This window comes from Choloepus didactylus, chromosome 20, assembly GCF_015220235.1.
Source record: "Choloepus didactylus isolate mChoDid1 chromosome 20, mChoDid1.pri, whole genome shotgun sequence".
NCBI classification, from domain to species: Eukaryota; Metazoa; Chordata; class Mammalia; order Pilosa; family Megalonychidae; genus Choloepus; species Choloepus didactylus.
In genome coordinates, this window is record NC_051326.1 from 14,156,998 (window position 1) to 14,175,591 (window position 18,594).

Here is an 18,594-nt window from a genome sequence, read left to right on the forward strand (position 1 = left end):
GTAATCTCTAACATTTACATGAGGTGATTTTGCTGTAGCTTAATCTTCCTTAGCCTGCTGCCACCATGGTAGTTGATCTTAGGTGATGGTATACTGCCTTTTGGTTAATTTAAATATTTAATTTTCATCTTCCTTCCTTGTATCTGTTCGGCCTCTCAGATGACCTGAGGTTTCTGTTTAAAAAGCTTGATGTTATTGTAGCTTGTAGAGAAAACTAATAAAGTGTCTTTATGTGAAAAAAAAAAACAAGACATTGCAAGACTAAATAAAAAAATGGATGATCTTATGGAAATAAAAGAAACTGTTGACCAAATTAAAAAGATTCTGGACACTCATAGTACAAGACTAGAGGAAGCTGAACAACGAATCAGTGACCTGGAAGATGACAGAACGGAAAATGAAAGCATAAAAGAAAGAATGGGGAAAAAAATTGAAAAAATCGAAATGGACCTCAGGGATATGATAGATAATATGAAACGTCCAAATATAAGACTCATTGGTGTCCCAGAAGGGGAAGAAAAGGGTAAAGGTCTAGGAAGAGTATTCAAAGAAATTGTTGGGGAAAACTTCCCAAATCTTCTAAACAACATAAATATACAAATCATAAATGCTCAGCGAACCCCAAATAGAATAAATCCAAATAAACCCACTCCGAGACATATACTGATCACACTGTCAAACACAGAAGAGAAGGAGCAAGTTCTGAAAGCACCAAGAGAAAAGCAATTCACCACATACAAAGGAAACAGCATAAGACTAAGTAGTGACTACTCAGCAGCCACCATGGAGGCCAGAAGGCAGTGACACAATATATTTAAAATTCTGAGTGAGAAAAATTTCCAGCCAAGAATACTTTATCCAGCAAAGCTCTCCTTCAAATTTGAGGGAGAGCTGAAATTTTTCACAGACAAACAAATGCTGAGAGAAGTTGCTAACAAGAGACCTGCCCTACTGGAGATACTAAAGGGAGCCCTACAGACAGAGAAACAAAGAAAGGACAGAGAGACTTGAAGAAAGGTTCAGTACTAAAGAGATTCGGTATGGGTACAATAAAGGATATTAATAGACAGAGGGGAAAGATATGACGAATATAAACCAAAGGATAAGATGGCTGATTCAAGAAATGCCTTCACGGTTATAACGTTGAATGTAAATGGATTAAACTCCCCAATTAAAAGATACAGATTCGCAGAATGGATCAAAAAAAATGAACCATCAATATGTTGCATACAAGAGACTCATCTTAGACACAGGGACACAAAGAAACTGAAAGTGAAAGGATGGAAAAAAATATTTCATGCAAGCTACAGCCAAAAGAAAGCAGGTGTAGCAATATTAATCTCAGATAAAATAAGACTTCAAATGCAGGGATGTTTTGAGAGACAAAGAAGGCCACTAAGTACTAATAAAAGGGGCAATTCAGCAAGAAGAAATAACAATCGTAAATGTCTATGCACCCAATCAAGGTGCCACAAAATACATGAGAGAAACACTGGCAAAACTAAAAGAAGCAATTGATGTTTCCACAATAATTGTGGGAGACTTCAACACATCACTCTCTCCTATAGATAGATCAACCAGACAGAAGACCAATAAGGAAATTGAAAACCTAAACAATCTGATAAATGAATTAGATTTAACAGACATATACAGGACATTACATCCCAAATCACCAGGATAGATATACTTTTCTAGTGCTCACGGAACTTTCTCCAGAATAGATCATATGCTGGGACATAAAACAAGCCTCAATAAATTTAAAAAGATTGAAATTATTCAAAGCACATTCTCTGACCACAATGGAATACAATTAGAAGTCAATAACCATCAGAGACTTAGAAAATTCACAAATACCTGGAGGTTAAACAACACACTCCTAAACAATCAGTGGGTTAAAGAAGAAATAGCAAGAGAAATTGCTAAATATATAGAGACGAATGAAAATGAGAACACAACATACCAAAACCTATGGGATGCAGCAAAAGCAGTGCTAAGGGGGAAATTTATAGCACTAAACGCATATATTAAAAAGGAAGAAACAGCCAAAATCAAAGAACTAATGGATCAACTGAAGAAGCTAGAAAATGAACAGCAAACCAATCCTAAACCAAGTACAAGAAAAGAAATAACAAGGATTAAAGCAGAAATAAATGACATAGAGAACAAAAAAACAATAGAGAGGATAAATATCACCAAAAGTTGGTTCTTTGAGAAGATCAACAAGATTGACAAGCACCTAGCTAGACTGACAAAATCAAAAAGACAGAAGACCCATATAAACAAAATCATGAATGAAAAAGGTGACATAACTGCAGATCCTGAAGAAATTAAAAAAATTATAAGAGGATACTATGAACAACTGTATGGCAACAAACTGGATAATGTAGAGGAAATGGACAATTTCCTGGAAACATATGAACAACCTAGACTGACCAGAGAAGAAATAGAAGACCTCAACCAACCCATCACAAGCAAAGAGATCCAATCAGTCATCAAAAATCTTCCCACAAATAAATGCCCAGGGCCAGATGGCTTCACAGGGGAATTCTACCAAACTTTCCAGAAAGAACTGACACCAATCTTACTCAAACTCTTTCAAAACATTGAAGAAAATGGAACACTACCTAACTCATTTTATGAAGCTAACATCAATCTAATACCAAAACCAGGCAAAGATGCTACAAAAAAGGAAAACTACCGGCCAATCTCCCTAATCAATATAGATGTAAAAATCCTCAACAAAATACTTGCAAATCGAATCCAAAGACACATTAAAAAAATCATACACCATGACCAAGTGGGGTTTATTCCAGGCATGCAAGGATGGTTCAACATAAGAAAATCAATCAATGTATTACAACACATTAAAAACCCGAAAGGGAAAAATCAATTGATCATCTCAATAGATGCTGAAAAAGCATTTGACAAAATCCAACATCCCTTTTTGATAAAAACACTTCAAAAGGTAGGAACTGAAGGAAACTTCCTCAACATGATAAAGAGCATATATGAAAAACCCACAGCCAGCATAGTACTCAATGGTGAGAGACTGAAAGCCTTCCCTCTAAGATCAGGAACAAGACAAGGATGCCCGCTGTCACAACTGTTATTCAACATTGTGCTGGAAGTGCTAGCCAGGGCAATCCGGCAAGACAAAGAAATAAAAGGCATCCAAATTGGAAAAGAAGAAGTAAAACTGTCATTGTTTGCAGATGATATGATCTTATATCTAGAAAACCCTGAGAAATCGACGATACAGCTACTAGAGCTAATCAACAAATTTAGCAAAGTAGCGGGATACAAGGTTAATGCACATAAGTCAGTAATGTTTCTATATGCTAGAAATGAACAAACTGAAGAGACACTCAAGAAAAAGATACCATTTTCAATAGCAAATAAAAAAATCAAGTACCTAGGAATAAACTTAACCAAAGATATAAAAGACCTATACAAAGAAAACTACGTAACTCTACTAAAAGAAATAGAAGGGGACCTTAAAAGATGGAAAAATATTCCATGTTCATGGATAGGAAGGCTAAATGTCATTAAGATGTCAATTCTACCCAAACTCATCTACAGATTCAATGCAATCCCAATCAAAATTCCAACAACCTACTTTGCAGACTTGGAAAAGCTAGTTATCAAATTTATTTGGAAAGGGAAGAGGCCTCAAATTGATAAAGACACTCTAAAAAAGAAAAACGAAGTGGGAGGACTTACACTCCCTGACTTTGAAGCTTATTATAAAGCCACAGTTGCCAAAACAGCATGGTACTGGCACAAAGATAGACATATAGATCAATGGAATCAAATTGAGAATTCAGAGATAGACCCTCAGATCTATGGCCGACTGATCTTTGATAAGGCCCCCAAAGTCACTGAACTGAGTCATAATGGTCTTTTCAACAAATGGGGCTGGGAGAGTTGGATATCCATATCCAAAAGAATGAAAGAGGACCCCTACCTAACACCCTACACAAAAATTAACTCAAAATGGACCAAAGATCTCAATATAAAAGAAAGTACCATAAAACTCCTAGAAGATAATGTAGGAAAACATCTTCAAGACCTTGTATTAGGCGGACACTTCCTAGACTTTACACCCAAAGCACAAGCAACAAAAGACAAAATAGATAAATGGGAACTCCTCAAGCTTAGAAGTTTCTGCACCTCAAAGAAACTTCTCAAAAAGGTAAAGAGGCAGCCAACTCAATGGGAAAAAATTTTTGGAAACCATGTATCTGACAAAAGACTGATATCTTGCATATATAAAGAAATCCTACAACTCAATGACAATAGTATAGACAGCCCAATTATAAAATGGGCAAAAGATATGAAAAGACACTTCTCTGAAGAGGAAATACAAATGGCCAAGAAACACATGAAAAAATGTTCAGCTTCACTAGCTATTAGAGAGATGCAAATTAAGACCACAATGAGATACCATCTAACACCGGTTAGAATGGCTGCCATTAAACAAACAGGAAACTACAAATGCTGGAGGGGATGTGGAGAAATTGGAACTCTTATTCACTGTTGGTGGGACTGTATAATGGTTCAGCCGCTCTGGAAGTCAGTCTGGCAGTTCCTTAGAAAACTAGATAAAGAGTTACCATTCGATCCAGCGATTGCACTTCTCGGTATATACCCAGAAGATCGGAAAGCAGTGACACGAACAGATATCTGCACGCCAATGTTCATAGCAGCATTATTCACAATTGCCAAGAGATGGAAACAACCCAAATGTCCTTCAACAGATGAGTGGATAAATAAAATGTGGTATATACACACGATGGAATACTACGCGGCAGTAAGAAAGAACGATCTCGTGAAACATATGACAACATGGATGAACCTTGAAGACATAATGCTGAGCGAAATAAGCCAGGCACAAAAAGAGAAATATTATATGCTACCACTAATGTGAACTTTGAAAAATGTAAAACAAATGGCTTATAATGCAGAATGTAGGGGAACTAGCAATAGAGAGCAATTAAGGAAGGGGGAACAATAATCCAAGAAGAACAGATAAGCTATTTAACGTTCTGGGGATGCCCAGGAATGACTATGGTCTGTTAATTTCTGATGGATATAGTAGGAGCAAGTTCACAGAAATGTTGCTATATTAGGTAACTTTCTTGGGGTAAAGTAGGAACATGTTGGAAGTTAAGCAGTTATCTTAGGTTAGTTGTCTTTTTCTTACTCCCTTGTTATGGTCTCTTTGAAATGTTCTTTTATTGTATGTTTGTTTTCTTTTTAACTTTTTTTTTCATACAGTTGATTTAAAAAAGAAGGGAAAGTTAAAAAAAAAAAAAAAAAGAAAAACAAGGGAAAAAAAAAAAGATGTAGTGCCCCCTTGAGGAGCCTGTGGAGAATGCAGGGGTATTCGCCTACCCCACCTCCATGGTTGCTAACATGACCACAGACATAGGGGACTGGTGGTTTGATGGGTTGAGCCCTCTACCACAGGTTTTACCCTTGGGAAGACGGTTGCTGCGAAGGAGAGGCTAGGCCTCCCTATGGTTGTGCCTAAGAGCCTCCTCCCGAATGCCTCTTTGTTGCTCAGATGTGGCCCTGTCTCTCTAGCTAAGCCAACTTGAAAGGTGAAATCACTGCCCTCCCCCCTACGTGGGATCAGACACCCAGGGGAGTGAATCTCCCTGGCAACGTGGAATACGACTCCCGGGGAGGAATGTAGACCTGGCATCGTGGGACGGAGAACATCTTCTTGACCAAAAGGGGGATGTGAAAGGAAATGAAATAAGCTGCAGTGGCAGAGAGATTCCAAAAGGAGCCGAGAGGTCACTCTGGTGGGCACTCTTATGCACACTTTAGACAACCCTTTTTAGGTTCTAAAGAATTGGGGTAGCTGGTGGTGAATACCTGAAACTATCAAACTACAACCCAGAACCCATGAATCTCGAAGACAGTTGTATAAAAATGTAGCTTATGAGGGGTGACAATGGGATTGGGAAAGCCATAAGCACCACACTCCACTTTGTCTAGTTTATGGATGGATGAGTAGAAAAATAGGGGAAGGAAACAAACAGACAAAGGTACCCAGTGTTCTTTTTTACTTCAATTGCTCTTTTTCACTCTAATTATTATTCTTGTTATTTTTGTGTGTGTGCTAATGAAGGTGCCAGGGATTGATTTCGGTGATGAATGTACCACCATGTAATGGTACTGTAAACAATCGAAAGTACGATTTGTTTTGTATGACTGCGTGGTATGTGAATATATCTCAATGAAATGAAGATTAAAAAAAAAAAATGTATAGGGTGCAACAAAAGATTACAAGACAGTCAAAGAAATAGGAAATGATGGTCCATCCAAAGAAACAAGATACAAATCCAAAACCATCAATGAAGAGGGCCAGGTTCTGGACATACAAGGCAAAGACTTTTTAAAAATGACCTTCACAAGGTTGAAAAATAGTAAAAACTAGATATAGAATAAAGCAGAATGCCTGGTACTTTTCTCCTTTAGCTATTTTAGCCCAGGCAGTACCTGGGCTAAATGGTAGAACTCATTAACCTGGCCATAGCACCACTTGATAATAGGTTTATTATCTCTCTGTACCAGTATATTATTACTATGTTGTTCATTGTATTGTTGTAAATTTTAGATGTAAAGTCTGTCATATGGTCAACGCAAACTGTTGTGCGGCGGTGGACTGTGGCAACCCGTGGCCTGAGCAAAACAGGCCTGCAGATCTTTGGTGCACAGCAGTCTGCATGACCTAAGCAGCTAAATGTTTAACCTACTGTTTTTCTAAGCCAGTAAAGAGAAAAAGGGTAAACTGACCTTAAAATGTTACTTTATGGGAAGCAGGCAGGAGGTGAGAAGCTCTTAGTCTCACAAAAAGAGCAAAACGTAATTGTTCAAGTGTTATTCTAGTCCTTCCTGCACCACCTCTCAGGTCAGAGTGATCTGTTCCCGCATCTATGCTACCCCCACCCTTAGGAAGGCCTTTGTCTTAAACCCTTATAAAAGGCTTTCTGTCTTCTTTGTATTGCTTGGTCATCTTCTCTGTGAATGCGCTGCCTGCCCGGCCTGAGAGAGCCGTCATGATCTCTCCATGGTTTCTCACCCTGTAAGTAAGCCCTGAATAAAAGTTCATGTAGCAGGAAAAAAAAAAAAAAAAAAATGAAAAAAGATGACCTTCAGTATGCTCAAGAAGATAAAAGAAAATATAGAGAAAGTAATAAAGGATATCAGAAAAACTACAAATAAACAATATGAGAATTTCAATAAAAAGAAATTTTAAAAAGGAACTAAACAGAAGTAATAGAGTTGAAATCCACAATAACTGAAATAAAAAATTTCCTAGAAGGTTTAGACCACAGATTAGAGCTGGCAGAAAGAATCAGGGAACTCGAAAACTGAAAGCTGCAAGAGAAATAATGTGTTATATACATTGCCAATAAGATTAAGTTCTGCTTTCTCATTAGAAACCATCGAGGCAAGAAGGCAGAAGGACGAAATACTTGAAGCACTGAAAGAAAACCAATATCAACCAAAAATTTTATATCCAGTGAGACTGACTTTCAAAAATGAGCGACAGATTAAGACATTAAAAGCTAAATAAAAACTGAAGGAGTTCATCACCACTACTGCTACCCTACAAGCAGTACAAAGGAAGTTCCTCGGACTAAAAGGTAAGGATATTAAACAGTGGATCAAAGTAGCATAAAGAAATAAAAGACCTCCAGTAAAGGTAACCACATGGGTAATTATAAATGCCAGTACTACTGCATTGTATTTTTTTGGAATGTAAATCCACTTTTAACATTTTACGGGTTCTAAATGTAAATGCAGAAAAAGTAATTATAACTCAATGGTTTTGGACATATAGTGTATAAAAATAATTTGTAACAAATACAGAAAGAAGATGGGGGGAAGTGGAATATAAGAATAGTGTGTGTGTATGCTACTAAGAGTTAAGCTGGTATCTAATCAAATATGATTGTTATAGATTTAAGATTTTAAATTTAATCCACATGGAAAATGAAAAGCATATGAAAAACATACACAGAAAGAAATGAGAAGGAACTCAAATGCTACAATATTTTTAAAAAAATCAAATAAATATGAAAGTAAGCATTAATGAAAGAATTGAAGGACAAAAGGTATAAGGCTTAGAGAGACCAAATAGCAAAATGGCAGAAGTCCTGCATTATCATAGTTATATTAAATCTAAATAGATTAAATTCTCCAGTCAAAAGGCAAAGATTGGCAGAATGAATAAAAAAAGTATGACACAACTATGTGCTATTTATAACAGTCTGACCTTAAATTCAAAAACACAGGTAGGTTAAAAGTGAAAGGATGGAAAAAAATATATAAAATGCAAAGAGTAACCAAAAGAGAGCTGGGATAGCTATACCAATAGCAGATAAAATACACTTCAAGTCAAAAACTGTTATAAGGGACAAAGAAGGTCACTATATATAGATAAAGGCATCAATTAAACAAGAAAACATAATTATAAATATATATGCACCTAATGGTAGAGCTGTAAAATATAAAGAGGCAAAGATTGACAGATCTGAAAGGAGAAACAGATGATTCTACATTAATAGGAGACTTCAATACATCACTTTCAATAATGAACAAAACAGCTAGACAGAAGATCAATAAGGATATTAGAACAATATTCTAAACCAACTAGACCTAATAGACAAATATAGAACACTCCATCCAACAGAAGCAGAATACACAATCTTCTCTAGTGCATTCTCCAGATGACAAGTTCGATCACAAAAAAGGTCTCAAAAAATACAGAAATCATACAGTGTATCTTCTCCAACCACAGATGAATGAAGCTAGAAATCAGTAATGGAGGGAGAACTGGAAAATTCACAATTATGTGGAAATGAAACAACACACTCTTGAACAACCAAAGGGTCAAAGCAAAAATCACAAATTACAAAATATTTTGAGGCAAATGAAAATGAAAACACAGCAACCCACCACTTACGGGTCACAGCAAAGGCAGTGTGGGGAGTGAAATTTATAGCTCTAAATGGTTACATTAAAACAGAAGAAAGATCTCAAATCAGAGACTTAACTTCACAATTGTGGGATCTAGAAAAAGAGGACCAAACTAAACCCAAAGCAAGCAGAAGAAGGAAATAACAAAGATTAGAGTGGAGATAAATGAAATAAAGAACAAAAATCAATAGAATCAACAAAAATAATAGTTGATTTTTGAAAAAAAAACCAATAAAATCAACAAAATGTTATTTAGGTAGACTAACAGAAAAGAGACAATGCAAATAACTAAAATCAGAACTGAAAGGGAGGACATTAGTACTGATCCCCCCCCCAAAAAAAAAAAGATTGTAAGAGGATACTATGAAAAACTGAATGGCAACAAATTAGATAACCTAGGTGAAATGAGCAATTCCTAGAAATACACAAACTACCTATACTGACTCAAGAAGAAATAGATGATGGCAACAAACTAATAGCAAGTAAAGACAATGAATCAGTAATCAAAAACCTCTCAACCAAGAAAAGCCCAGGACCCAAAGGCTTCACATGGGGATTTTACTAAACACCTAATGAAGAATTAACAACAATCATGCTCAAACTGCTTCCAAAAAATTGAAGAGAAGGGAGCACTTCCTAACTCATTCTATGAGGCCAGCATCTCCCTAACACCAGAGCCAGATAAAGATACTGCAAGAAAAGAAAATTACAGAAGAGCATCCCTTATGAATATGGATACAAAAACCGCCAAGAAAACACTAGCAAATCAAATCCAAGAGCAAATTAAAAGAATTCTACACCATGATCAGGAGAGATATTCAAGACTGGTTCAACATAAGAAAATCAACTACTGTAACACACCACATCATCAAAATGAAGAGAAAAAAAACACATGATCATCTCAATTGATGCAGAAAAGGCAGCTGACACAATCCAGCACCCGTTCTTGGGAAAAACACTCAGAAAACTAGGAATAGAAGGAAACTTCCTAAAATGATAAAGGGCATTTGAAAAGCCCACAGCTAACATCCTACTTAACGGTGAAAGACTGAAAACTTTCCATCCAAAATCAGGAACAAGATACGGATGTGCACTGTCACCACTGTTATTCAACATTGTTCTGGAAGTTCCAGCCAGAGCAATTTGGTGAGAAAAAGAAATAAAAAACATCCAAGTTGGAAAGGAAGGGGTAATCTTTCCCATTTGCACAAGATATGATTCTTCATAGAGAAAATCTTTAGGAAACTACAACAAAGGTAGTAGAGTTAAAAAACAAATACAGCAAAGTGATAGGGTACAAGGTCAAGATGCTAAAGTCAGTAGTGTTGCTATACACTAGTAATGAACACTCTGAAGAGGAAATTAAAAAAAATTCCATTTACAATAACAACGAAAAGAATCAAATATCTAGGAATGAACTTAACCAAGGATGTAAAGGACTTCTACACAAAAAACTGTAAAATGTTGCTACAAGAAAACAAAGAACACCTAAATAAATGGAATAACATTCTGTGTTCATGGATTGGAATGCTAAATATTAAGATTTCAATTCTACCCAAAACAATTTACAGATTCAACACAATCCCAATCAAAATTCCACCAGCCTTCTTTCCAGAAATAGAAAAGCCAATCATCAAATATATATGAAAGAGTAAAATGGCCTCAAATGTCAAAATCATCTTGAAAAAGAAGAATGAAGTTTGTGGACTCACACTTCCTGATCTGAAAACTTATTACAAAGCCACAGTAATCATAAAAGTATGGTACTGGCAAAAGGACAAACATACAGATCAATGGATTACCTAAGAGTTCAGAAATCAACCCCCAAATCTATGGCCAACTGATTTTTTTTTTTTGAAGAGGAAAAGATTTTTTTTTATTTTATGCTGGCGGAAAGCAGGGGAAGTTTTCCCAAATCTGCCTCCCCAAGTCATTCTCCAAATTGGTTTTTATCCAGGTTCAGAGACAAAGAGAGATAATTATGCAACAAGAGTGACATACAAAACAGCCAACTGATTTTTGACAAGAGTGCCAAGCCCACTCAGTTGGGAAAGAATACTCTCTTCAACAAATGGTGCAGGGAAAACTGGATCTCCATTTGCAAAAGAATGAAGGTGGACCCCTATGCCTCAAACCACATAGAAAAATCAACTCAAAATGGATCAATGACCTGCTTGTAAGAACCAAAACTATAAAACTCCTATAAGAAAACATAGTGAAACATCTTCAGAACCCTGTGTTAGGCAATGGTTTCTTAGACTATATACCCAAACCACATGCAACAAAAGAAAAAAAAAGAGACATGGAAACTCCTCAAAATTAAAAACTTTTGTGCATCAAAGCACTTCACCATGAAAGTAAAAAGACAACTACAGAATGGAGAAAATATTTGGAAACCACGTATCTGGTAACAGTTTAATACCATAATGTATTTTTTAGAAATCGTACAAGTCAATAACAAAAAGACAAACAACCCAGTTAAAATATGGACCAAAAAACTGAATAGACATTTCTCAAAGAAGTTATACAAAAGGCCAAAAACCACATAAAAAGATTCTCCACATATTAACCATCAGGGACATGGAAATCAAAACTACAGTGAGATACCATTTCACACATACTAGAATGGCTACTAATGAAAAAACAGGAAGTAAGGAGTGTTGGAAAGGACATGGAGAAATAGGGACACTCATTCATTTTTGGTGGAAATACAAAATGGTGCAGCCAATTTGGAAGACAGTTTGGTGGTTCCTCAGAAAGTTAAGTATAGAATTACCACATGACTCAGCAATCCAAGGTACAATTATTCCCCAAAGAATTGAAAGCAAGGACTGAAACAGGTATTTGCACAGTGAAGTTCATAGCACTATTACTCAACAATTGTCCACAGGATGGAAACAACTCTAAGTGTCCATCAACAGTTGAACTGATAAGCAAATTGTGGCATATACACACAATGGAATATTATTCAGTCACAAAAAGGAATGAATTTCTGATACATGCGACAACATGGATGAACCTTGAAGACATTACATTGAGTGAAATAAGCCAGACACAAAAGGACAAATATCATACTGGTTTCACTTATTTGAAATAACGTGAATAAAAAAATTCATAGAGACGGAAAAGTAGGTCAGAGGGTACCAAGAACTAGGGTGGGCTTAGGAAATGGGAACTAAATGATTAATTAGTACACAACTTCTGTTTTTGGATGATAGAAAAGTTTTGGTAATGGATGATGATGACGGGTACACAACATTGTGAATATAATTAACAACAATGAATTTTATATTTGATTGTGGTTAAAAACTGAAATTTTAGATTGTATATACGTTACTATAATAAAATTTTTAAAACAAAACAAAACCTTGGTACCGTACAAAAAAAACACTGAACTCTAATGGAAACTAAGGAATATAGTTAATAGTACAATTATAATATTTTTTCAATTGTAACAAAGAAACCACACTAGTGCAAAGTGTTAATAATAAGGAGTGTATATGAGAACTCGGTATTTTCTGCATGATTCTTCTGTAATCCTAAAATCTCCAATAAAAAATTATAGAAAAATATTAAGTGTTTTCAAGAAAAATATTGAAAACAAATTTTAGAAGCTGAAGCTCATCGAAGTCAGTTTTACACAGTTGGGTGAAGTAGTAACAGGTTGCTGGATATTTAACAAAACTGGCTATGTACCATCCAGTGAGTATTAGTTCACAAGGTATTACTTTTCAGACATATTACAGCAGGAGGAATTTTCCATTTCCACAGACAATTGAGGCAGGTCTAAAGGATACAGACTATTATCATTAGATACATGTGAATTAAAACCTTCAGTAAATTATCTTTGACTTAAAGTTTTATTTTCACTTGAAGATATTTAAGGGGTTCCTCTGAAATATTTAAAGGACTATCAGAAACATTGGAAGAATAATCAAAATTGAAACTTAAGAACAATATATATTATTGATAGTTGAAGGAATGATTACAATTGAAGTTTCCAAAATTGTTTTAATCTTCAGAAACAGCAATTCTTCTTTTAAGGGAGAGTTTTTACTCCAACAGTAGTCTTTCTTTCGAGGAAACCATTGGTAACAGACTCTTTTTAGCCACAAGTTCCTTTTTCCCATACTAAGAGCAATCTACTCCAAACTGGACAGTACCCTGACTACCCAAATCCTAATACTGCAGACACCTTCAATCCCAAAGACAGAGCAAATACTTCCAACTCAGCAACCAACTCAGAGAAGAGAACATCTTCCAAAAGTCTCTCCCCACATAAGTTAATTTTGCAAAAATTAGTTTCCTCCCCAGTATACTTTCTAAACAGAATGTTAAAAACATAATCATCCCTGTTCAGTAATTTAACAATATATAAATGGAGTTAGACGGCAGGTGGATATTTTAAATAACTCCAGACACAATACATTTCAAATTCCAGATTTTAAATAGCTCTGAACAAGAAGTAAATTTTACATTAGTTCATGCTCCTAGAAATAATTAGTAATTCTTTATTAGATGAAAAGGTATATGTCACATAATTTTATTCTTAAAAAACTTTTAAAGCAGATCATAATCTAGCAGAACTTTCAATTTTCTCTGTTAGAAGATAAAAACAATACTTGCTGCAGTTGCCGCATGCTATAGTATTTTTATTTTATTTTGGGCAAAAGGCAGTGGCTTCACTTAGCTATGATTCTACAAAAAAAGCAACAGAAACAGTTGATTTTCAATAGTCATTTGGCTGGAATTACTCCACCTTACCTTGGCGTGGAATTCCATAAAGCTCTTCTCTGAACATTATTTCCAAAACTACTAACCAAAACTACAAACTTCTAAGTTCTTTCACTTTACATAGAAATCAGTAAACTAGTTTTAATATTGAACTGAATTTCAAAGTTCTATTCTCTGTTCCTATATGGCTAAAAGGCATACCTATCAAGAGAGTTTCTATCAATTTTCAACCAGAAGTATCAGTTTTGCTCTCAGAGCTCTTTATTTTTGTACATAAAAGGAAGTGGGTTTTGATAGTATCTCAATGTGCTTCCTGTCTTACAATGCATTTGAAATAAAGTGATGCCAGATTGAGAATAAAAGTCCTATATAAGAAAAAAGAATAGGCACAATTAGTTTGCTTTACTTTTATTGATATCTGCAACTGACTCAGAACTGCTTTGTCAACCATACACTATATGCTGCTACTATCCCTGCTGGCTACAAATTTTCACTTTAATTTGCACAGGACTATAAAAAAAGCATAAATATATACCTAAAAATTTATGATTCTATGCTATATACCATACATATGACACACAAATGAGCAATGAACATTCTACAGGAGACTAAATAATTTCTTCATTATTGCATACTTGGCATTTATCCACTTTTTGAGAATATGAGAGCTGCTAAGTAAACATGAATTATATGTGATATCACATGCACCTCTGATCTCCACCTTCCAAACTCGACATAAACCCAATTCTAGAATGGAAACTCCCAGTTTATCTGGGTCAAATTGAAATAGACTACCTATAACCAGAATAAAAATTTACAGAACATCTCATCTTAATGTAAACTGAGAACAAATACTCAATATTGTGACAATTTCTCAAAGAGAAATGAATCAAAGGCACTTCAAAAACAATTATCTGGCCACAATTCTGAATTTGCGATTACCTTTTGGTTGGTGTCTTCTATTATTATGCCCGGATTATGCTATCCAAATCTACCTCACAAGTTACTGACAGTGGGACTCTATATTTATTTCTTAGTTCCTCCTGTATCTTAATACATTCACCACAAATTGTTAGAGATAGTTATTAATAACTATTAGTTCTGAGAAAAAACACAGATACAGCCGCTTATCAAAATAGCTATTGCAGCATATGGTGGCTCTCGAAAGGCAAGGATATCCCAAGACCATGATTTTGTTCCCAATTTACTAGATCTTCCTCTAATACTGACTTCCCGGTTTTCAACCCATCCATAAAACCCAAACATTGCTAAATGCTTTCGCTGCCTGATGACTTGACTTGGGTCCCAATCTTATACCAATAATTTGCAAACTTAAAGAGAAAAGTTTAAAATGGGGAGCAGCAGGAGAGAGACAGCCCTTCTCACTTTCAGTTCCACCCTTCCAAAAATAAATTCTTAGTAGATCCTGAAGAATTCAAGGCCCTGGACCATACCCTCCTTCCACTATCAATAGGGATTACTTAAAAAATATAAATGAAGAATACTGGTTAGAGGGCCAAGCTTTGTCTTGCCTTCATTCAATTTTTTTCTAACATTTGAGATCTCAGTTATTACACTCCAACCAGCTGTGACTTTAAAACTTAAATCTTCTGGTTTAAAGTCTGCCCAAACTGCACCTATAGGAGCTAAACCAGAGAATACATATAATGCCACAAATTATCTGAATTTTCTCCAGGAATAACATGTACATTAACACAAGGATGGTTAATAGTTCCACAGGCACTCAAAATTAACGAGTCAAGTATTCCAGCCAACATTAACTCCTAGGTCCAAAGACAGTTCACTATACCTAAAGTCTAAGATGAGATCCAAGCTAGAGAAAATCTTGAATGTCTATTTTGCTTGGAATATCTCTGTATCAGTCCTTGTGAAGGACCTATCACAAACTAGTTCAAAACTTGTTTGATAGCAAGCAACTATGGCTAAATTTATAAATAATAGGGTTTTCAAAGAGATATGACCTCTTCAAGAAAACTCTAACAAGAAGTGACAGATTAGCAGGAATAGAAAAAAAATGTATGTTTAGCTGTAAAGACCATCCCAGGGAAGCTGCAGCAACAAAGACAATATTCCCTAAAGAAAGTTTTTTGGGGGTGAGCAACAAGGCAGACACTAAGCAGGGGACGAGAGCAAAGACCAGCAAATTAAATTTAGCCTTTACTAGTAGAAATGTAAAGCATTCTTTTCCTAGCAAGGAGAAAGTTGTTAAAGCAAGACGTGCTTAAATTTTAGAAGATAAAATTCGGGAGGCAAATAAAATAAAAGCATTCTAAAAATGGCTATGGATGACAAGGACAAAGAATAAACCCAGGTAAAATCTAGAGCTGTGCTGTCCAATGTAGTAGCCTCTAGTCACATATACCATTTAAATTCAAGTCAAAATAAAACTAAAATTCAGTTCATCAGTCACATTAGCCATATGTCACATGGTCAATAGATACAAGTAGCTAGTGGCTATTGTGCTGGACAGCATAGATACAGAACATTTCCATCATCGTAAGAAATTCTATTGGACAGTGTTGATCTAGAGGATCTGAAGGGTTAAGGAAAGAAACTGACTGACCTGGGGTCTGGGAAAAAGAGGAACTACTAATGAGGGCATTAGTCCCATAGCATCCAGTACTTTATTGAGGGATCAGGTGGATTTACCTTTCCTTTTCCACCTGCTCTTTTTTCCCTCCTTGTTGCTGCCACCATCACTGCTGCTGCTGCTGTTCTCAGAACTCTGGGAATCTGACTGACCATCACTGCTTTCTTCTGAACCTTCTGATAGCTCTTTCACCCCATCCGGCACATCTTTCTGAAAATGTAGGCATCCAATTAGGATTAATCATTACCATTTCAGCAAATAGGAATTATGTATTGCTACAACTTAACTGTGCTGAATAATTTTTAGTATTATATAATTCAGTACTAAAACCAACAATATCTTCTTAATTCCTGTCCTCTTTCTTTCTCTGGGTCAAATAAGCCAATGTTTCCCTCCAATTATACAAAGATCAAAATGATACGTGTCATTCATATGCAGGCACAAACACACAGGTTTAAACTGGACAAAAACTGGGTAGATGTAAGTTCAAGTAAATGAAAAAATGTTCAGGGTTAAAAAAAAAAAAAACAGAATTCTGTTAAATGCATATACATCCATGTATAATATGTATATGAATATTTGTATGTGTGAGCATATATATGTGTACTTGTATATATGTAAGTATCATTATCTATTATGAATTCAGATTGAGTCTGGACAGTGATAGTGCATTATGTGAATCTAATTGATACTACATTATATGAATCTAATTGGTTCCTGAATATTGGTTAATAAGTAGCAAGAGTCAAACAGAAAGAGAACCTTTTTTTTTTTTTTAAAGCATATGAATCTCTTGGTCTCTGCTCTTGGATAGTGACTTGTGTCAACATTATGTTTAAGACATATAATAGGGTAGTTGCAAGAACAAGGACTAGGAAACAGAGACTTCCTGGGTTTAAATTCTGGCTTTATCTTAATTGTGCACCCTTGGTGTAACATCTCATGCCCTCAGTTTACCTGTCTATAAAATGAGGGTAATAATAGTACCTAACTCAACAGATTACTCTGAAATTCAAGGAGTTAATAAATGTAAAACTCTCAAAAATGCTGGCATATGAAAAAAGCTTAATAAATATTAGCTATTATTTATAAAGTGTATAAAGATAAACACATAAACACTTTAGTGACTGCTATTTCTAAGTTATAAAAATATGGATGCTTCTGTTTTCCTCTTAATATTTTTTAATTTTGCCACATAATTTATTTTTATAATCAAATAAAAAACAATTGACAGAAAACATGTGACACCCTCCCCACCTACAACTGGCACCCATATGATGATAAAGTCATGACTGTACCTTTGATCTAGTAACACTTATTTTCTAGGTTTATGTTCTAGTCCTATCTCTCTGAGCCACTCTATGATACTCTTTCTTAAAATACTTCTCTATTCTTTTCTTCAAAAAGCAGAACAGTGTTTTTAGAGTACTAGTTACCTGCCAGACATTTTAACCTGTAGGTTCAACAAGCATCTTTAACACAAATAGAATCATCTTCTTTTCCTAAACTTGTGATCTCTCCAGGGTCAAATGTTCATGCCCCAAACGTAAGAATCATTTCACACTTTGACCCATTCCAAACACTATAAATTTTATTTCTCCAATGTTCCTTGTATCTGGTTTTACCACTCCCTTAGTTCAGACCCTGATTAGCTCTTAAACCACCATAACTACTTTCTTATTAGTTTCCTTGCTTCACCTTTAAATCTATCGTACTTAAATTATCTTCCTAAATACAGATTTGGTCATGCTATCATCCTGAAAAATCTCTCCCATTGCCTCAACACACACACACACACACACACACACACACACACACACACTTTTACTCTAAAATGCTCAATCAGGTTGTCAAATGCCTCCAAAGTTTGATTTCGGTCTAAAGTTTACCATATCCCTGACTCCTTATCACATCAAGCCACACAAAGATTACCAATGAACCACTCTAATTTAGTCTATTCTAAATCCATTCTGAAGACTTCCACCTGGGTCTTTGCTTAAGTATTTCCTTTTCCTGGAAGATTCTTCCTCCCATTATGGATCACAGTGCAGATCAAACTTTACAACTTGAAAAAAAAGTCTTTCTAGCTCCCTTTAGTCAAAATTAATCTTCATTTCTCTACACTTTCATAGTACTTTATAGTTCATTACTTTATATCACAGTATTTTTTTGTCAGTATGCAATCATTTCAGTAACTATAAATGTAAGCTTCAAGAGACCAGGGACCACAGTTCTCTAGCATTTAGTAGGCA

The 18,594-nt window shown here is 35.3% G+C and overlaps 1 protein-coding gene across 4 annotated transcripts in view; it reads right to left on the reverse strand.

Annotated features, from left to right (window-relative positions):
* ASXL2 (ASXL transcriptional regulator 2) overlaps positions 1-18,594 on the reverse strand; it is a 186,484-nt gene that overhangs the window by 78,943 nt on the left and 88,947 nt on the right. For 3 of the 4 annotated variants that reach the window (XR_005213270.1, XM_037812547.1, XM_037812546.1), the window contains one exon: positions 16,402-16,552. Coding sequence is in view for 2 of the 4 variants with exons in the window: in XM_037812547.1 (XP_037668475.1) it covers positions 16,402-16,552 (151 nt within the window). In the remaining 2 variants the exon portion in view is untranslated. Of the gene's footprint in view, positions 1-13,761; positions 13,994-16,401; positions 16,553-18,594 lie in introns of those variants that run through there. The other variant, XM_037812548.1, reaches the window with a different exon arrangement.